Below are 14177 nucleotides of genomic sequence, written 5' to 3'. Positions count from 1 at the left end.
GGCGGAAGGTGTCTGGTGTTCTATGTGACAGAAGAGTCTCCGCGAGGATGAAAGGTAAAGTTTGTAACAGTTGTGAGGCCGGCCGCGGTGTACGGATTAGAGACCGTGGCACTGAAGAGACAACAGGAAGCGGAACTGGAGGTAGAAGAAATGAAGATGCTGAGGTTCTCGCTCGGAGTGAACAGGTTGGATAGGATTAGAAATGAGATCATTAGAGGGACAGCCAAAGTTGGATGTTTTGGAATCAAGGTTAGAGAGAGCAGACTTTGATGGTTTGGACATGTTCAGAGGCGAGAGAGTGAGTACATTGGTAGAAGAGTGCTGAGGATGGAGCTGCCAGGCTAAAAGAGTGAGAAGAATACCAAAGAAAAGGTGGATAATGTTGTGAGGGAGGACATGAAGACAGTGGGTGGTAAAGAGGAGGATGCACGAGAAAAGCTTCGATGGAAAATGATGACACTCTGTGGCGACCCGTGACGGGACAAACCGAAAGGAAAAGAAGAAGGTGGGTAAAAGCTGAAATACCTGGCACAAGGAGAACAGCCACGTACAAATATGTGCCCGTAGTTAAAACCAAGAGGTCCAAAGTGTGCAATTGTTGACAGTTTTCCCCCAAAGTCAAGGTTCCTTTTACTGTAATTTATTACAAAAAAAAAAAAAAAAGGCAAGCTGAGATTTAAAACCACAATGCGACCTTTCTGCAATGCCATGGACACCCGACACTTGTTTTTGAATGCAGGGCAGTGGATCGTGTAGGGCACTGGCTGATGTTCCTCGTGATGCTAATTCAGAAGTGCTGATTGGTGAGATTCTCTATCGCTTCAGATGTGACCTGGTGGCCTGCGGAGGTCAGATCATTCAAGATGGCGATCACGCCGGAGGCTCTCATGTGACACATCTTTTCATTTTGAGAATATTAAAAAAAGTTGACCTTTCATTATTGAGGAATTTGCATTCGGAACGGTGGCCAGAGTACAGTGACAAGACCAAAATGAAGGCTCGAAATGGAAACTATTCCCAAAATGCTTTTATTTAAAAAAAATCATGACCCTACATATCAGTGCGAATGATGAGTAGTTATGAGGATAAACCAAGAATATGTGACACGGGTAGTAAAAACCAGATTATTAAAGGTTACTGATTGAGTTTGAATGCTAATTTGTCCCAACTCCAATTGCTAATTTTGTCATACTTCAAGGATCATCAGTAAATATCCCATTCCATATACATACATAATATTACAATATTTCTCTTTCAAAGTTCACACACATGCACGCACGATCTTATGTTGACAAGCGATTTCACACGTAGGCGTTTCTTCCAAACTGCCTGGGTGGCTCCAGAAGCTCTCTTTGGAGGCTGCTCGCAGTCTTGCTGCGCTCGCCGTGTTTGTGATGGACTCTGCAAACAGAGACAAACAGAAAAAAACTGGTCGCCAGCCACCCATTCATCCGTATTACTGTACCATTTTTCCTGATGAGAACAAATTGGGTGGCGCGGTTCAATCCCGGCCCTCCCTGTCTGGAGTTTGCATGGTCTTCCCGTGCCTGTGTGGGTTTTCTCCGGGCACTCCGGTTTCCTCCCACATCCCAAAAACATGCAACATTAATTGGACACTAAATTGCCCCTAGGTGTGATTGTGAGTGCGGTTTTAAAGTGTTAATACATTTTTTGGGACACCCTTTATGGACATATTTACTTCAGAAAATGGATGGATGTGTGTGAACTGGTTGCCAGCCAATCGCAGGGCACATCGAGAGACAACAGTCGTACTCACAATCACACCTCGGGGTGATTAAGCGTTTCAAATTAATGTTGCACGTTTTGGAGATGTGGGAGGAAACCAGAGTACTCGGCAAAAACCCACACAGGCACGGGGAGAACATGAAAGTTCCCTGCATCCGGGTCTGGGATTGATTCCTGAACCTCAGAACTATGAGCCAATGGCGACGAATCACCATTGAGAAAAAAAATGGTGTAAAAGCAAGATTTAGAGGTGAATGTGTTCCCGAATGGAGTTTATTGTTACCAGTGAACTTGCCTGAAGCTTGAGCCCGTTGACAGGGAGAGACAGAAAATGGAACCTCCCAAGATGCATAGAACAGATCCGGCCCAGCCGATGAACAGCGCTGCTCCCAGTTCAAACCTGTTACAGACATCAAACAACTGAACGTCATAATAGGACTGAGTTCAAGTCTCTCTGGTTTTCGGAATTACCTACTTCTGAGCAACAAAAAGTGGGTCAAAGAAGTCTGTGGTTATCCTGTGAGCATAAATGGAGCAGGCAGTCGCACAGCACAGGCCTGGAGAGTCAAATTAAGTGAAAATTCTGCGACTTCAAATGTTGACTAAAAGTATGGCGGTGCTAAATAGCACTCCCGTGTTTTACCACAGAGGATAAACTGGAATCCTGCAAAGACCGCCAGGCGAGCTTTGGTGGTCTCTGAGCCTCCTACTCTTGTGCACTTCATTCCAAGCAGGGCAAGTGTGGCCCCGAGGAAGCCCAGAAACACGGCCGCAATCATCAAGCCCCGACATACTTGAATGTAAGCTTGATAACAAGGACAAAGGAACAGGAAGATTAACGACTGGTGATGGACATCCATGGTATTTTTTTTTTATCCGTTATGCTTCACTTCATCGACAAAAGTTGGAGAAGTCCCTTTAAATCTCTCTTGATCTCGAGCCTTTCTTTAAAGAATATGAACTCAACTCACCGTCCAGAGCCAGCATGGAGGGAAAATCCTTGCAGTTGGACACGCCTGTGGAATCGGTCACGCATGTTTTCCATAGGTTGGACCAGAAGGTAGCCGTAGTAATGACCGTCCCGTCCACTGAGGACACCTTCCAGTAGTCAGCAGGAAGTGTGGATGACACCAGGATCCACCCCGAGACAGTCAGAAAAAAACCAACAATCTCTGTTGCCATGGTACTCATTGTTCCTCGGGCTTCGGATGGAACTTTTTTTTTTAAAGGTTCTTGCTGGTGACACACACTTAAGTCTTCCTCCAGAAATGACTGAACCGCTCTGGGCGGGTCGGTCCACCACCTGCGCGTCGGGGTTGGCAAACACTGTGATTCGACACAGAATTGCTTGGGACTTTTCTTGAGATTGACTGCAATACGTCCATCTATTTTCTGAACCACTTATCCTCACAAGGGTCGTGGGAGTGCTGGAGCCTATCCTAGGTATCTTAAAACGAGTAGTTTTATGTCGTTGGACTGTAAGGCGTGCGCAGCTCATCGCTCCACACAGCGTCCATGGGGGCTGCAATGTAGGAGGAAGTCGTAAATTAACAGGTTGCGAGGGGTTGCTGACAGAGAAGGAAGACGTGATGGCGAAGACAGATAGCACAGACCATGCCCACTGCCTTGAATAGCATCCTTTCAGGTCAGTAAGCAATCTGCCGCTTCTGAACTTTTATCACAGTAGCAGTGCAACCATCAGGATGCCCTGCACTCACTTTGGAACACCGTAGCGCCATCAAGTGGTGATCCACAAAGATTTGAGTGAGGGTGCTCTCCTCATTTGAGTTCATCTTTGATCCGAAAAGCCACGTTTCACTTCTAAATGTATGGTTGCAGTATTTTTTTTTTTCCTGTGTACCTGCAGCAGTACCAATGACTCAGGCTTTTTTCCCTCAGATTTTCGGGTCATAGTCTTGCGGTGATTCTTAACTGGAGGGTCCCAGACTCATTTTGGGTTGGTCGCAGACAGCTCGTTAAAGAAATTAGATATGTTATTATTCGGATTTTCTCATACAATACAGAGGCTTAATGAGTTCCCACACGGAATGTAAGAGAGTCACGAGAAATGTTAATTTCTTGTTTTCTAACAACTAGTTTACTTTGTATCCTATGTACACACTGTGAACACATACACTGCAGCTCAGGCTTTGGCTGGTGGACATCATTGTGACCAATAAGCCTTTGGTGGTCACAGCAAACTCATTTGAAACATTCATCCGTCCATTTTCTAGTCCAGCTCATTCACACTAGGGTCCCGGGCGTGCTGGGGCCTATCCCGGCTATCTATGGTTGAAAGGCAGGGTACACCGTTAACTGGTCGCCATCCGGTCGCAGGGCACATATAAACAAATGACCATTCGCACTCACATTTAGACCTAGTCTTCAATCAACCTACCACACATTTTTTTAGGATGTTGGAGGTAAACAGACCCATGCAGGCACGGGGAGAAGGTGCAAACTCCAAACAGGCTAGGCTGGGTTTTGAACCCCGGTCCACAGAACTCTCACGTTGATGTGCTAACCAGTCGGCCAGATGGAAATGTGTTGACTGGTGCCAGTGGTGTGTTGGATAGATGGAAATAATACTTTGAGGAGTTGATGAATGAAGAAAATGAGGGAGAAGGAATGGTAGAAAAGGCTAGTGTGGTGGACCAGGAGGTGGCACTGAGGGGGAAGGAGTAGTGGAGGCGAGACTAAGCACGGAAGTAAGATCTATGAGCAACAGTATGATTTCGTGTCTAGAAAGAGTATCACAGATGGATTATTTGCCTTGAGGGTGACAGTGGAAAAGTACAGAGAAGGTCAAACTGAACTAGATTGTGTCTTTGTTGGATCTCAGCCCTAACCTTTCTCAGAAAACCAAAAAAACCCGGCATTTGTGATATACACTGTCTTAAGGCTGTGGAATCGGACAATTTCTTGAAAGGGGTTTAAAATTAATACCAGTCTGCCGTCGAACTGAAAACTATTCTGTAGAAACTTTTTTGTTTCTCTGATTTACCAATCAATAAACTGATATTTAGTTGTATCACTGCATTTTTTTAATAACCGTTTCACATCTGAGTGGCATGGAGTCAAGCAACTTGTGGCACCTTTCAACTTTTATTACACTTCAAGATTTCTTCACGACATTCTACAATTCATTGGCATTTCTTGGTTTTGCTTCAGAAACAGCAACACCGCAAGTTCTCGATTGGGTTAAGGTCTGGGGATTGAGCTGGCCACTCCACGACATGAACTTTGTTGGTTTGAAAACAAGACTTTGCATGTTAAGTTGTGTGTTTGGGGTCATTGTCTTGGTGAAACAGCCATTTCAAGGGCATAAGGTAACATGGCCTCCTCTTCAAGTATTTTGACATACGCAAACCGATCCATCATCCATGGTATGCGATAAATAGCCTCAACACCATAGTAGGAGAGACATGCCCATATCATGACCCTTCCCTGTCTTCACTGTGTACTAGGGCTTGAATTCATAGTTTGGGAGATCGTCTCTCAAGCTGTCATCGGCCCCTCGCCCCAAAAGAGCAGTTTTATTCTCATAAATCCACAAAACGGGTCTCCATTTCTCTTCAGGCCTGTTGATGTGTCCTTAGGCAAATTGTAGCCTCTTCTGCACATGCCTTTTTTTTTTTTTTTTTTTTAACAGAGGGACTTTGCAGGGGATTCTTGTAAATAAATTAGTTTCACACGGACGTCTCCTCGCTATCGAAGTACTTACAAGTAACCCCAGACTGTATTTGATCATCCTGGAGCTGATCATCGGCTGAGACTTTGCCATTCTGGTTATTCTGCGATCCATTTTGATGGTTGTGTACTGTTTTCTGCCACATGTCTCTGGTTTTGCTCTCCGTTTTAAGCCATTAGAGATCATTTTACCTGAACAACCTATAATTTTTTCCACTTTTTATCAGGTTTCCCTTGTCCAATGAAACTTTTAATCAAAGTACGTTGTTTTTTCTTAAAAATGTGTTGAACAAGCGATTTTCTTCAGCCTTTCAAGGAGAAATGCACCCTTAAATAGGGGCCACCTGAAGTCTTAAGAGTGTGTATGCCATGAATTCCAGGTCTTGTTGGTTTTCTGGGAATCTACTGCACCGACTGGTAAATTGTTTGGCATGTGGCAGTAAAAAATACACAGAAAATGTGGCTTAATCAGATTAGTCACATTGGACTGCTATTATTTGGAACACTACTGTAATAAGGGAAGACATGAGGGCAGTTGCAGAGGAAATGGACTTGCATTAAAAAGGATGATGCGCTGTGGTGACCCCCAATGGGACAAGGTGAGACAAGAGGAGGAAGTTCTCCTCCTACGAAAGTGGGTCGCAAATTTGAAAATGCAAGTCAAAGTGGGGGATAACAGTTGAGAACCACCGGTCTAGAGTCCAGACTAGAGTCTCGTGTTTGTTGCAGTGGCTCTGAGTGGCGGTTGTAAAACTAAGGTGTCAATCACATAGGCCAAAAACTTCTTTTCCTTTCGGCTTGTCCCGTCAGGGGTCGCCACAGCGTGTCATCTTTTTCCATCTGAGTCTATCTCGCGCATCCTCCTCTTTAACACCCACTGTCCTCAAGTCTTCCCTCACCACATCCCACAGCCTGGCGGCTCCATCCTCAGCACTCTTCCACCAATATACTCACTCTCTCGCCTCTGAACGTGTCCAAACCATCGAAGTCTGCTCTCCCGAATCTTGTCTCCAAAACATCCAACTTTGGCTGTTCCTCGAATGACCTCATTTCTAATCCTATCCAACCTGCTCACTGCGAGCAAGAACCTCAGCACCTTCATTTCTGGCACCTCCAGTTCTGCTTCCTGTTGTTTCTTCAGTGCCACCGTCTCTAATCCGCACATCGTGGCCGACCTCACCGCTGTTTTATAAACTTTGCCCTTCATCCTGGCGGAGAGTCTTCTGTCACATAGAGCACCAGACACCTTCCACCAACTGTTCTACCCCGCTTGGACCCGTTTCTTCACTTCCTTAACACACTCACCATTGGTCTGGATCGTTGACCCCAAGTATTTGAAGTCGTCCACCCTCGCTATCTCTTCTCCCTGGAGCTTCACTCTTCCTCCTGCACCCCTCACATTCATGCACATATATTCGGTTTTACTTCGGTAATCTTTATTCCTCTCCTTTCCGGTGCGTGCTTCCATCTAACTATGGAAGTAAATTAGTGCCACCAGGATTTGAATTTGAAACGCCGCAGAAAACAGGATTTGAATTTGCAATGTAAAGTGATCACATTTTCAATAGTTGCTACAATTTGCTGTCTAAAATTCACCATCTGTGCCACCAGGCAGGGTTCCTTCAGGTCAGCACCAGACAGCCAGCCAATCCAGTTACGCTTTCTTAGTACAGTATGTGATGTCACGTGACCAAAAAACATGTTAAAATATAGAATAGATGGGGGAATAGCTGGGGTTACGGGTGGTGTACCGTATATCGGTTCACATAGCTGAGATTTTACAAAGACCCAGAGAAAACGAGGGCTTGGATGTTTTGCCAACATTTATCTGGCTCTTGTAACCAATGAAGTTACCTGGAATATCATGAACAGATAGGTTATTGTCTTTATTTGAAAATATGGAAAAGATTAGATCATTCTGGTAAGGTTATGATCAGTTGCAGAGCAGAGAGACTCGAGATTCTCGGAAGAAAAGGAACTCCGGCGATGTTGACGAGCCAGGAAAAAATAAGTAGGGCCATATCACACTGGCTGCAAAGTTCTGAAGGAGAGACTTTATAAAAATTTTTTTTAGGTAGATCAAACACAAGATAACTACAGGAATAAATGTGGGAGATGACCGTGAATTGGCAAAGAGGAAGGCGGTAGAAGTCAGAGGGTCACTGCATTATTACTGCTTACTTGTTGGTGTGCTTTTTATTCAACTTTTATGAAATTATATTATGTGCCGTTGTGCAGTCACTTTGTTGATTGTTACCCGCAGTAAATATTTTATAGCAGGAAGAGGGCAGAGTTCTGTTTGTTTCAGAAGTTGTTGTTTTTTTTTCATGCGATGTCACAGCTGGTAAAAACAAACGTGCATCGGGGAGACATACTCTGGATCGGTCACAAAACCATTACAGGGCACACAGAGGACCATTAACTCGGTAGAGACAACAGGGAATGGTCTAAATTGAGATTTCACCACATAAACCTTAGCTGTAACTTTAGAAGACGTTCGGCAGATGCTCCACTGGTTTGCCGAAGATAACGTTTTTAAAAAAGAAATGTTATTAAGATCAGATTGTCTTTAAAGTGTGTGTGAATACATTTTACTCTCTCAAAAGGGACTGGACCAATTAGACGTTAATCTCATAAATAGTTTACCTGAATGAGTCACCCTTGGCACGCAACTCACGGCTGGCTATTGTTTACGCGGGTTTGTTACAAACTCTAAACCGGCTGCTCAATCCGTCTGACGTAGTTCGCCAAGGCCCAAAAACTTTTTTTGATCAACATTCCAGGAAAAAGAAATTCCAAGTAGCTTAGCCGGGAATCATCTGGAGAAAGGCGCTGCAGCCGATATTGCATCCAACTCTCATTAGCTGAAGTCCCTGCTGGGGAATAAAACCAAGACCAAATTCCCAGTCCAGTCAACTGCCTAAGAAAGGGACTCATGCAGAAGGTGCAGTCGATTACCTGCATTAACATTTTTATTGAGTCTCATACGAATGGTGGCTAACTGGATTCTTCCGGTTTCTCTATGGTTGACTGGCCACCAATCCGGGGTGTAGTCTGCCTTTTGGCTGAAGTCAGATGAGATGGCCTCTGGGTCCACACGAGCCTGGACAGAATCAGCACTATAAAAAGCGGACGGTTGGATTTTTGGATTGCTGTCTTGTTTTTGTGATTTTACAGCTTTCTCTCTTGTTAAATTGATTCTTTTAACTGGTTTTCTGATATTGCCTCACCAATCTCTCTTCAACAATCATTTACCAAAGATGGTACGGTTCTAACAAAATTATCCATTATGTATCTGTTGTTTTATATTACAATATTCAAAATGCGTTGAGCCATCTCTTATCGTGTTGTGTGAAACTGAGTACAAAACAAATCTTAACCAATACTGTAATATTGTTTACCGTAATTACCGGCCTACAGAGCGCACCTGGTGTTAAGTCACACCCAGTAATTTGTAAAGGAAATACCATTTGGTACATACATACGCCGCAGCTGTGTAAAAGCCACAAGTGCCCACATTGAAACGCGAGATATTTCCAAAGAAAGGCGATACACAGAGAGATTAACGCTAGTGCCACTGCACTAATGCTAGCGCCACGCTAACGCTAGCGCCGCGCTAACAGGGCCGGACCGGTAAAAGTCACTTCCTCGGCACACATATTCCACCGGTCTCACTCTTACCTTTTCCGCTCGAGTTGCCCCTTGCGGCCGTTAGAAAAAATGCACAAATTAGCCCCATCACCGCAGGGTTGAAAACGTGTGAAAAAAGTCGCGGCTTATTGGCCGGAAATTATGGTATATATTTCACGGGAAATACCATTTGGTACATACTGCACATACGCCGCAGCTGTGTGAAAGCTGCAAGTGCCCACATTGAAACATGAGATATTTACAAAGAAAGACGGTACACAGAAAGAGTTTAACGCTAACGCTAGTGCTAATGCTAGCCACCACGTTAACGCTACCGCCACTGCGCTAACCCTAGCACCACGCTAATACTAGCGCTGCGTTAATAGGGCCGGTTAAAATAAAAAACATACAGGTAAAAATCCCTGAGACACGGCAGGAATAAGCTAGCGCAGCGCTAAGAGGGCCAGACCAGTAAAAGTCACTTCCTCGGCACACATATTCCACCGGTCTCACTCTTACGTTTTCCGCTCACGTTCCCCCTTGCAGCCGTTTGGAAAAATGCACAAATTAACCGCATCACCGCATACACCACAGGGTTGCAAGCGTGTGAAAAAAGTCGCGGCTTATAGGCGGGAAATTACAGTAGTTTAGACAGACTTAGAATCTATTTCTATTGTAAAAAAATATATATTTGCCAATGGTACTGTATTTTATTCCAAAAATATGGTAAATCAAAAGGATTTGACTCCGGGTTTCTCAATTGTAATACTAAAATATATACAATTGCAGCTTGCTAACACGCCCCACCACTGCCAAGGTCACCAGCTCATCCATTGTAGCTACATTGTTATCAACAAGATAAGCCCCAAGAAACTAGAACTATAACTCTACTCTTGTCACAATACAAACGCATCTGGTGGATTGACTTTCTTTACCCGAGGTGCGTTCGCGGTCTGCTCGGCACCAGTTCATGCCGGGAGCCGAAATGTGATCGGGCGCAACAGCGGCTCCCTAAGAAGTGTGCTCCACGGAGCATGTGAGCAATGTTGGGATTGGAATCAAAGATACACCTCCCCTCCAAGTCGCTCACATGTTTCTTTTGAGTCACGAGAAAATTGCTTTCTGTGATCTTTCGACAAAATGCGAAAGGATTACAGGAATGTTTCTTCTTTCTTGCGCATGTCGTATCACATTCTTGCAGCGCTGTGTTCAATGTTTTGAAAAAAAAAAAAAAAAATGAAATCAGCACCGTGGTTACAAAGTAGCGACAAAAAGGAAACAGCTCAGAAGGTTGTGTATTGATGATTTATTATTATTTTTTTCTAACCTGTTCATGTTCAACCAACTCATGATGATCCCCACCTGGCTTTTCTCCTCCAGTTCTTTTCCCAGGTCGGCTTGGCGCAGAATCAAGATTTGACGCGTCGGGGGGCACTTAAGTCTCATTATGAGATTCAACGCTGCTACGGTAATGGTTTACTTTACACGTGACGGGATTTGTTATAAACTTTCTTCTTAAAAAAACAACAGAGGGACGTTAAGGCTAACGGCAAGCGATGACTGAGGTGTTTAATGTCTTACTGCCACTAAACACGTGCAGTGTATGAGAATATAGAGACTCAGTTGCACATATTTAACTCATTATATAAAGTTACTCAACTCACATGTCGGGGAGGAAAATAGCTTCCGGGCGCTGGCACGATTTCTCATTTTGTTTTTATTTGCTCATACCAGAGAAGACTTTAGCGGCTTCGTGCACATGCAGAAGGGAGCAAAAAAAAAAAAAAAAAATTAAACGGGGAGGGGAGGAAACTGCGATTTTGCTGAGTAATTCTGACATGCATGCTGAAAAAGTGAACCGGATTGGATAACTTGGAAAGTGGCAGGCCTCATTTTCTCTGTAAATGTGTGACAGATGTCAGACACAATGTTTTTTATTTTTCGTTTTTTTTTTCCAGTGATACTCCAAATCAAATCAAACACACAGCGAACACAAATCTTATAAAATGTCTTCTCTTGTCAGTCATAAAGTATAGCGCTCGTGCACCTGCGCCATAAAATCACGTGACTTTTGTTTACATCGCCATATTGCCGGTCAAGCTAAGCTTTGCTCAATGCTAAGTCGGTTGGAGACGACACAGAAATATGTCTCGTAGCACGACGTGCAGAGTCTTGTCCGATACAGTCAGACATTTATAAGGTGAAAATAAACGGCGGTATGTGGAAAAATGAGATAAACACCACATAGAGGACCCGTACTTAGTGCCACAAGAAATTGGACTGTTAATTCGCTTCCGCTTATCTTGGACAACTGGATCTAAACATGGATCTGGTAAGGTGTCGAGATTTACAAGGAAAAGTTTGAAAGCGTATAAAAGCCTGGATGCATACGAATACTTTGTCTGGATCTGTTCTCAATCAGGAATAAATCCCACACGGTGATGGGTTGACGGCTCGTGAACACGGAAGTGTGTTCGGCCACACGTTAACCTTTGCCGGAATCCATCGATCTTTTCAGCTAGTATTCAATACTAATACCGATATTTCAATAAATGATCCCTGGTTTTACACAAACTCGTATTCATTAACTATGATTGGGGAAAAAAAAAAAAAAAAGAGGACGGAGTCGTCTCCACGGAACGTACACGGAAGCGATTGCAACCACACTTAACCTCCGTAACCCTCCGTGACAGACAGTTTTTTTTAAACACGCATTGTTCTCAAATGAGCCATCTTTGCATTCTAAATACTTTTTGGTAATTTGAGATTGAGAAGAATAATTCCTACCTGAAATGAAGCGATCGCTACACAGGCGTGTGCGTATTTTGGTTCGGGACCATCCATCATATTTAATTGCCGGTCTTTTGAGCTGCTATTCCATAGGATGATCTCTTTGAATATCTCTCTTGTCTGTTGTGACAACCAACAGCACAACAGGTCTCGTGTATTGTAAATATTCTCCTCCGTACAGAGAAAGGACAGAGAAATTCAGAAGGAACTACATTGTGTCTTTGTAGAGTTAGACAAAGCCTGTGGCAGAGTACCAAGAGAGGAACTGTGGTACTGCTTGCACAAGTCTGGTGTGGCGGAGATATATGCTAGAATAGTACAGGACGTGTATAAGGGCAGCAGAACAGCGGTGAGATGTGCCGTAGGGGTGTCAGAAGAATTTAAAGTGGAGGTGGGACTGCATCAGGGATCTGTGCTGAGCCCCTTCCTGTTTGCGGTAGTAATGGATAGGCTGACAGATGAGGTTTGGCTGGAATCCCCCTTGGACCGTGATGTCTGCAGATGATATTTTGATCTGCAGAAAAAGCAGGGAGCAGGCGGAGGAACAATTAGAAAGATGGAGGAACGCAGTGGAAAGGAGAGGAATAAAGATTAGCCGAAGTAAAACAGAATATATGTGTGTGAATGAGAGGGGCGGAGGAGGAAGAGTGACGCTCCAGGGAGAAGAGATAGCGAGGGTGGACGACTTCAAATACTTGGGGTCAACAATACAGAGCAATGGAGAGTGTGGTCAGGAAGTGAAGAAACGGGTCCAAGCAGGTTGGAACAGCTGGCGAAAGGTGTCTGGTGTGTTATGTGACAGAAGAGTGTCTGCTAGGATGAAGGGCAAAGTTTACAAAACAGCGGTGAGGTCGGCCACGATGTGCGGATTAGAGACTGTGGCACTGAAGAAACAACAGGAAGCGGAACTGGAGGTAGAAGAAATGAAGATGCTGAGGTTCTCGCTCGGAGTGAACAGGTTGGATAGGATTAGAAATGAGATCATTAGAGGGACAGCCAAAGTTGGATGTTTTGGAATCAAGGTTAGAGAGAGCAGACTTTGATGGTTTGGACATGTTCAGAGACGAGAGAGTGAGTATATTAGTAGAAGGGTGTTGAGGATGCAGATGCCGGGCAAAAGAGCGAAAGGAAGACCAAAGAAAAGGTTGATGGATGTTGTGAGGGAGGACATGAGGACAGTGAGTGTCAGAAAGAGGAAGATGCACGAGATAGGATTAGATGGAAAAAGATGACACGCTGTGGCGACCCCTAACGGGACAAACCGAAAGGAAAAAAAAATTGCATTTGACTTTCATGTGGCTGGTTGTTTACAAATGCAGTGTACCATCAGTAACTGACATTCTGGTGTACTCTATTGTGTTATGGGTGGGTCCCGTTAATTTGTTTAGCCATCAACGGAGCCAACTCCCTGTTAGCTACTTGGTAGCGCGACACTGCCAGGAGGCAAAGTACAAATCCAACAAGGCTCACAAGTATTTGTGCGTAATCGTATTTCTTATACTAAATGGGGAGACCCTGCTGTGCGAGATTTCCCGATCACGTTTGTATCCTTCAAGCCGAGAGTTGAATTTTTTGCTGCTGTTGACAAGGATAACAGCAAATTCTGCAAGCACAGGAGCGAACATTTTGAAACAAAAGTCCAGTTTACAGACTTAGTGCGTCTGTTTGACTTTTAAAAAGCTCCCCTTTTTCTGCCTCGTTGGGGAGCGAGGCTTCAGCCAATAGCATGAAAGCAGAGTGGAAAGGCCGGCCCCATTGGCCGGCTGTCATTTCCCACCAATCAGGTGGAGCGTAGAGGGGGGGGGGGAGCCAAGGCGAATCTTTTTTCCTGTCTCTTTTTTTTTTTTTTATTTACCGTCATAATGTCAGAAAGCCTGCCCTGCAGCTGTACCATACGTAACCCACGCCTTGGGATCAGTTACACTCACGTAATATGCGTCCGCGGCGCCTTTAGGATATTTTTTAAGGCGAGGAAGTAGCCGTAATCGCTGTTTTCGGGTCGACTACGATGGGAAAAGTCAGCAAAGATGTTAAGACGAACCCGGCGCAGTCGGCGAATCTCCTGTCCAAGATCATTTTCTGGTGAGACACCCCGGAAGACAAACCGCAGCAGTCCGGATCACGTACACGTGCACTCCGCGAACGTTCGCCGGTGACTTTCGAAGCCTTTCGCGTGATCGACACTCGCACAGGTTGGCGGCCGAACGTGACGTCACCAAAGTTTGGTGACGGATGGGTGTCCGAACAAACGTGAAGCGCCGTTCCGATTTGAAATGAGTTTTTGCAACGTCGCACGTCTGTGGATTTCGAGTCTTGTGCCG

The 14177-nt window shown here is 44.6% G+C and overlaps 2 protein-coding genes and 1 long non-coding RNA gene across 12 annotated transcripts in view; 1 reads left to right on the top strand and 2 right to left on the bottom strand.

The window, feature by feature from the left end:
- Nucleotides 1–1018: 1018 nt before the first annotated feature.
- LOC133513548 (claudin-10-like) lies at nt 1019–3390 on the bottom strand. Of its 5 annotated transcripts, none has more exons than XM_061844438.1 (5): nt 2718–3390; nt 2390–2551; nt 2222–2303; nt 2030–2166; nt 1019–1401 (listed from the first exon to the last, which is right to left on the bottom strand). In XM_061844438.1, exons 1-5 carry the CDS (start codon nt 2935–2937, stop codon nt 1262–1264), a joined length of 741 nt encoding a protein of 246 aa, XP_061700422.1. In that variant the 5' UTR covers nt 2938–3390; the 3' UTR covers nt 1019–1261. The 5 variants fall into 5 exon arrangements, with proteins under 5 accessions (XP_061700422.1, XP_061700430.1, XP_061700440.1 ...); XM_061844446.1 differs by having other exon boundaries at nt 2042–2166; XM_061844456.1 differs by having other exon boundaries at nt 2042–2146.
- A 12-nt stretch (nt 3391–3402) lies between these two features.
- On the bottom strand, nt 3403–14029 carry LOC133513606 (uncharacterized). Of its 6 annotated transcripts, none has more exons than XR_009798538.1 (4): nt 13898–14029; nt 11854–12370; nt 8395–8555; nt 3403–8312 (listed from the first exon to the last, which is right to left on the bottom strand). It is a non-coding gene; the product is annotated as an uncharacterized LOC133513606 (long non-coding RNA). The 6 variants fall into 6 exon arrangements; XR_009798536.1 differs by having other exon boundaries at nt 8395–8539; XR_009798531.1 differs by lacking the exons at nt 11854–12370; nt 13898–14029 and adding an exon at nt 10731–10846 and having other exon boundaries at nt 8395–8539.
- abcc4 (ATP binding cassette subfamily C member 4 (PEL blood group)) overlaps nt 13692–14177 on the top strand; it is a 35315-nt gene continuing 34829 nt past the window's right edge. Inside the window, exon 1 of the mRNA XM_061844407.1 lies at nt 13692–13938. Within this exon, the coding sequence (XP_061700391.1) occupies nt 13865–13938 (74 nt within the window). The 5' untranslated portion in view covers nt 13692–13864. The remainder of the gene's footprint in view (nt 13939–14177) is intronic.

Source organism: Syngnathoides biaculeatus, chromosome 2, assembly GCF_019802595.1.
Source record: "Syngnathoides biaculeatus isolate LvHL_M chromosome 2, ASM1980259v1, whole genome shotgun sequence".
NCBI classification, from domain to species: domain Eukaryota; kingdom Metazoa; phylum Chordata; class Actinopteri; order Syngnathiformes; family Syngnathidae; genus Syngnathoides; species Syngnathoides biaculeatus.
This window is presented reverse-complemented; position numbering and strand designations above follow the sequence as displayed.